This window comes from Chondrus crispus, genomic scaffold (assembly GCF_000350225.1).
Source record: "Chondrus crispus Stackhouse genomic scaffold, scaffold_168, whole genome shotgun sequence".
In the NCBI taxonomy this organism is placed as follows: domain Eukaryota; phylum Rhodophyta; class Florideophyceae; order Gigartinales; family Gigartinaceae; genus Chondrus; species Chondrus crispus.
The window spans coordinates 156,588-163,290 of record NW_005179039.1 but is presented as its reverse complement, the minus strand read 5'-3'; the positions used below and the strand labels follow the sequence as shown (position 1 = coordinate 163,290).

The following is a 6,703-nucleotide window of genomic DNA, read 5'->3' as shown; positions in this document are numbered from 1 at the left end:
GTTGCGCAATCTGTCGGGCCAGGAAGTGACGGGGGCGGGGCGGTGACGCGTGTGCGTGACGGAGGAGGAGGGCAGAGGCGGGTGGGGCGCATCCGCTGGCGCTGGCTGGTGCGGGAGCGCCAAGCGCGCCGCCCGGTAGCCACAGGGCAAGTGCGGTGTAAGAACGAGGTGTAAGAGGGAGGCGCAGTGGAGGTCGTGCGCGGTGGGCGCGGGCCGCGTGTGTCCGGCCGCGTGGGTCCGCGCGCCACACATGAGGCGCTGCACATGCCCGGCAACGTGCGTGATGGCCCCGTGATGGCCCAAGGGACTTGCGCCATCTCGGCACTGCAGCCATCAACTGCGCGCATCGCCTTCTGCGAGCTGCCTTGATGGATGAGCTCGCCTATTTAAAACGTTCGCTCCCTTTTCGCCGCTTTAGACGCGCCCTCTGTCCACGTCACCTGACTCCATCCCACTTGCGCACCGACACGCCTTGCCCTCGTTTACCCTCGCAACAACCAACCCCCCCTTCGCCCCCCCCCTAATCCCCAAGTATAAAACCCCACCCGCTCCCATGTCATCAACCGCAACAATTTCGTTCCGCACGGCCTTCCTCGCCCCGCCCATCGTCACGGCCCGCGCTTCTGCCTTCACCCCCGCCATGCCGTCCCGCACCCCCCGCCGCAAGCCCCCGGCACATCCGCGCTCGCCGTCGGCCGTGCAAACCGCCCCCGTCAGTCCCGCCTCGGACTCGCACAGCCTAGAACGCTCGCAGCGCAACGGCTCTCAGTATAGCGCTTTTGAGTATCCGTCCGTCCGCGTCCCTACCCGCTCTTCAAACCCGCTTCAACCGGCCTCCATCTCGCAGATAGCCAAGGCAAATCGTCATTATGTCTTCGTGTACGGAACGCTGAAGAAAGGGTTTGCCAACGCCTCCTTTTTGGACAGGGCTACCTTCATTGGAAATTTTAGAACCCAGACAAAGTACCCTCTGGTCGTTGGAGGGAGATATAACTCACCGTATTTGTTAGACATCCCCAAGAGAGGCGCCAGGGTCAAAGGTGAAGTCTATGCTGTGGATGACGCCACGTTGGCTGACTTGGACCATTTAGAAAATGTCGGCGTTAACTACTCGAGAAAGGTCGGCAAGGTAGCAAACTGTGCCGACCGTGCCTTTGTGGCTGATGTCTTCATCTATTTTAAGACTAACCTGCTGGATGAGCTGTCCAGAAAACCCTTCGTTGCTGACTATCAGTGCAGAAAGTATGTGCCCAGGCATCTCAGGCCGGTCGAGCAGCCGCTCGTGGCGAGGAGATAGAGGAGTCCCGCGTGTTTGAAGGAGGGGAGAGCCGGGCTTTCGCTAGTAGAGCGTGGTTGACGCCCCTCATACTGTACACTAGTTTGCTTGTCTCACACGGTCCGTTTGAAATAAAATTTCGTTACACAATTACGTACACTTTATTCTCCGCTGGGGTCACTGACGTCGCTGATGTCAGCGATGTGAGATGTCAACACCTGCTCTTTACTCATTAACTTTAGTTGATTGAGAAGGAGGTGCGCTGAGGGCAGGCTGATGACTAGGTCAAGTCCCCTTGGCGTAAAGTTTCCTCCATGCATCTCCACGTGCACAGCTGGCACTTTTTGATTTCGTTAATTCAAATTCAAGTTTCCCATTTTTTTCCCATTTTTTCCCAATTCATCCATCTCTGCTTAGTTGATCCGCGGCGTCCTGCCCGAAACACGCATTCGCGCTCCAGGGCCGATTAACTTTCCCTTTCTTCTCTTTATCCAGACCATCGACCTTCTTGCCTTTCACCACCTTCCCCTCCCACACCATGGAACCAACTATGGAAAAAGCGGAGCCCCCGAGGTCCTCGACCCCGTCCTGGTTCGCCGCGGACCCTTCCAAAGCCTACTACGAAAAGCTCTCCCTCGTCTGGGCTCCCATCTCCATGCTCGTTCTCCTTGTCGGCGTCCTCGGCACCCCGCTCTACAAGTACTGCGACCGCAACTCCTACCTCCTCATCACCGTCCTCGCTTGCCTTCCGGGCATCTTTATCCCTGTCTTCTTCCCGTGCCCCGCCGACTGCGGCCGCCCGTACGCCCAACGCTTCTGGGTCAAGGCCACAGTCTGGATCGCTATCTTCGGCTTTTACGGTAACTACTTCTGGACCCACTACTTTTATGAGCTCCTTGGCGCAAAGTACTTGTTCGACTCCTACCGATTCAATGACGTCCCGTTGGTCACCTTTACCGCCACATTCTTCTACTTCACCTTCTACTTCAACTTTGTCAATCTCATCCTGCGTCGCGTCGCCCGCTTTTCCGCTACGTTTCCTTCCTTTGCTCGCAACTTGATTTGGTGGGCGAACATCGCCGCCCTTGCATATGGCACGGCCGTCTTCGAGGCCGTGTCTATCCAGCACTTTCCTCTCTACACCTACACAGAGACGGAGGCCTTCATGGTCGTCGGCTCTGTTGTGTACGGCCTATACTTTGTCATCGGCTTTCCCATGTTCTTCAGCTTGGACGAAGGCGTCGCCCCGCGCACATCGGTACGTGGCGCCGCCACAAACGCGCTTGCGGCCACCGCTATCGTCACCTTGCTACTGGATTTATGGCGCCTCATGCTCGGCTCGATTTATGAAGTGGGGAGGTCGGCTCGCATCCCGGTCCCCTTCGTGTACCAGGGCAGGGAGTGCCCGGAAGCGCCGGAGGGCGTCGCCGAGGTCGGAAGCTGCTCTGAGCAGCTGACATCGTGCGCAGAGCAGGCGTCCTCGTGGCTGTATCGAAAGATCATGTTTTCTGCAAACTTGCTGCAGGAGAAGAGCACCGAGGTTACAAGACAATATGAACACTTGTGAGGGGAGTGGGTATGCTGGGAGGATTCAATACTTTGGTAATCGGAGCTATTCGGTCACATATTTGCAACACGGCACATGCTTCATCTGTGGTGGACTGACTTTCGATAAATGTGGGGTCGCCAGCTGCAAAATCAGCAGGACGACGGCCCGCCTGTGAGGGGGGCCAAAAGCGAAATCTCGCTGTACTCTTGACAAGCGCAAGTGGGACTGGACCGTAATGTCTCAAATCTGTGGATTGATTACGGTTGTCCCCTTCGAGCCACACGTGGCCGTCAGGAACTTTGAGCCTGATCGGAGCGTTTTTGCCGATGGGACGCACCCGAATCACATCGCCTGGCATACCCCGAATCCTTTTCACAAATGTATATACAGGGGGGGTCGCGATATAGTGCCATCTTTGTTAGTGCCAGCTCCGATATAGTGCTACCCTTCTGCGGGTGGCACGAATTTTGAGCCAAAAACGAAAGGTCTCCAGAGAGGCAGTTGGATGAACATACTGTCCGAGAGCCGCTGCCGGCCGCGGAAAGATATTATGCAGTTGCTAACTCGAATGGAGACTATGGGGGAAAAAGGCAGGGTCGATGATGCAATTGGACATCTGCAAAAGTGTAGGCTGGCATTTACGGCTGCGAAGAAGGAGAAAGTCAATGCGACGGCTGGGCAGCTACCGAAGGTATATTAACAGAAATGCATCAGGCCCGTTCCTAAGTCCGGGATGAGGCCCGTTCCTAAGTCCGGGATGATTCTCTTCAGGCCCGTGATTAAGCTTGAGTCTTCAGTGAAGATGCAAAGTACGAGTATGGCACCCTGCGAGCCGTCTTTCTGAGCAGTGATGTATGAAAGTGGCCGCAAAAAAGCCGTGAATCTCATTATATAGTGCCTGGTTCCATATAATGCCGTTTTCAGCCCACTGGCACAGGGTAGCACTATATCGCGACCCCCCCGCCCCCTGTATTGTACTGTACAAAGGCCTTGTCCCAGCGGAATTCACCTCGGTCGTTAGAGAGAATACGCCTGCACCACGTGAGCAAGAATTCTGCCAAAATTTTAGTACACGTGTGTGAAGAGAGAGTTTGTCCGCAATTTCGATCACGAAGATGTAAAACGGACAAGCGAACGTGAGTGGAGCCGGCAGGGAGCAAGAAGGGAGGGGGAATGTAGGGGAAGAGACTTCCAGGGGGCGGGACAGAGAGGATGTTGGTGGTCTGAGGCGGACGAGGAGTCAGTTCCATCTGCGGTTTTCACAAACACTGCTGTTCTCCAGAAAAAGGAAGACATTTGTCTTCAAAATGTTTCAGAATTCGTGTGAGCAACTGCACACTTCTCAGCCTGTGGAATTTGTCACTAAAAACGAGGGAAAACTGCCGACGACCGGCAGTCCTGCACTGTACAGGAGTCCGTGAACGGCTCGATAGTTACGGTATGTCTTCCCTTACGTTCATCCTCCGACGCCCTATACTCGGGGCCTTCGGGGGACTTATATGCCCACTACACCCGTTAACTGTAACTAATGTTACCAAAATATTAATGTTACTTCCAAATAATGTTTGTAACATTATCAATGCAAGTCATCATTCTCCTCGCAAATTATTTAATGTTACCAACAATATTTCTGTGGTATCTGTTATTAATGTTACATTTCACCGGCGGCCTCCGTCGCTGATATCACATGTGATATAGAACTGCAGCTCTATTGGCGGCAACAAGTCTAGTTCGTACAACACCACCCCCATTGCCTTCGTCCATTCCAACCTTGATCATCAACATGCCCATTTCAGGCTCCCCCATTGTTAACTTTCTATCCAATGCTACCGCAACTCGTTCGACACGTCCGCAGACTACAAACACACCTATTCCGCCGCCGTTATATCAACACCACGCCGTCCAAACACAAGAACCGAACATTCAGTCTTCTTCAGGAGCCATTACGGACGACGACCTAAGGCGACCTGCTCACCAGCACACCAAGCACAATGTCCTTTCTCTTCACGAGAGAGCTACGATCTCGCGTTGGACGATTGCAGAAAGGGAACGCTGCGGAAACGATAAACGTATGCAGACCAAGGCCATCAGCAAATCCCCCAGTTCTTCCGATCTGTACATTCGGCAAACTGCATGCGTGCAAAAAGGCTGTGGGAGGAGAGCGTGGATTTCGTAGCAGATCTGGCTCCCTGCGGAGGTCGAAACAGTGCTACCGCACTTTCCGTTTCTGCAGTAACGAAGCAAGGGCAGGGACGGCCTTTTACGAAAGCTAGAGCCGGACGAGGACGAAAGCGTTCGGTGTGGGTCCAGACGCTGCAAGATGACCTGGTTGACGACTTTGCGCGGCTTCGAAAGCTCGGTATCAAGTTTTCAGTCAACACTGTGAGCCTGTTTGCGAAGGACCTCATTGCGCATTCTGAAAAGGAGGAATATCACAACGAGATGCGAAGTGGGCGAGATGAGAAGTTGATCAAGGATCTCATCACACCCTCTTGGACTCAGAGGTTCATGAATCGTTATAGCATTGTAACACGCCGGCAGACAGGTAAACTCTAGATCTCACCAGAGGGGCAAGAAAAGATTGATCGAAGGGTTGTATATTTTCTTGGCGCCATTGCGAAAGAGTTTCAATCGGGGCAACTGGATGAGTGCAATGTGGAAAATGCTGATGAGACGCATTTTCTTTCCAATATGGATAATGGTCGTACTTTAGGCTTCCATGGCGACGAGCATGTCAAATATGACGACGTAACGTCCGGAGGGGAGGGAATGACGTTGATGGTACGAATTTCTGGCGGCCCCGACGCGGTGATTGAGATGCCTTTTCTCGTTTTTAAGAACAGGGACAGCAACTATCCGATCGGGGGAGTACTAGATTATGTGCCGGGAGTCAGCTATCGGACTGGCCCTAAGGGATGGATGGATAGGCGAATTATGAACTTGTGGTTGCGCGAGAGACGCGCCATTGGCCCGCTTGCTAACGGCCGCCAGAGGGTTCTGTTTATGGACAACTGTGAAGGTCACGCCATAACTTCACAGCTTGAAAAGGCGCCCCAAGAAATCAACACGACGATAAGATTCTTCCCAGCAATCGCAACCGATTTGTTTCGGCCGGCCAATTCGTTTCTTAGTCAAAAGTTGAAAGCGGTTTGGAGCAAACTATGGGACGAGTACAACGCAGCTCTATTGCGGAACCAAGACAATGAAAGGACTTACGGCAGCTCGTCGGGGCTCCTCCGAAATCCGGGTAAACGGTCCTTTCTTCAGCTGGCGGCCAAAGTCGTGAGGGAAGTTAACCGTCAGCGCGATTACGAAGGCTTCACATATGCGAGGAAAGCAATGATACGATGCAGACTGGCCAAACAAAGCAACAGCCTTTGGGAGATTCGTCAATTTTTCCGCACTTGCAAAATATCGTCAGCAAGTATCGCGAGAATTTCGATGGACAAGATCCACATTCTTTTGTAGAAATTAGGGAGAGCGTCTCTGCATGATGAAATGTGTCATGAAATGACTTAGCTAATTTTATGAGCAAAAAATATAAACTTGTGACACGAACCACCAGTCCGTTCCTGCTTGCAGCATTCCCGGTGTTGACATTCGGACGATACAGAATGCGCTGGATCGAGTGACGTTAGGACTTAAACTCTCGTCGGGCGTTGACCATGCTGGATATTACATACTGCCAGGGTGCGGAGGATATACCCTCCAAATGTAATCAATGTGATTCGTCGAATAAAAGTCCAACTCCGTATGCCAACACCTTGTCCGGACTGACTCGCTGAAATGCGATTTTAGTTCACGCTCCTGTGCCACGGTGGGAATCGAACCCACGCATTCGACCATGATGTATACAGTAGCCCTTAACCACTAGGCCA

The 6,703-nt window shown here is 53.1% G+C and overlaps 2 protein-coding genes; both read left to right on the top strand.

Annotated features, from left to right (window-relative positions):
- Window positions 1–553: 553 nt before the first annotated feature.
- On the top strand, window positions 554–1,435 carry CHC_T00002986001 (hypothetical protein). XM_005714124.1 is given in 2 exon segments: window positions 554–1,297; window positions 1,298–1,435. 1 exon segment carries the CDS (start codon window positions 554–556, stop codon window positions 1,295–1,297), a length of 744 nt encoding a protein of 247 aa, XP_005714181.1. The 3' UTR covers window positions 1,298–1,435.
- Window positions 1,436–1,814: 379 nt separating this feature from the next.
- Window positions 1,815–2,843, top strand: CHC_T00002985001 (hypothetical protein). The gene has a single exon (XM_005714123.1). The coding sequence runs from the start codon at window positions 1,815–1,817 to the stop codon at window positions 2,841–2,843; it is 1,029 nt and encodes a 342-aa protein (XP_005714180.1).
- Window positions 2,844–6,703: the final 3,860 nt, after the last annotated feature.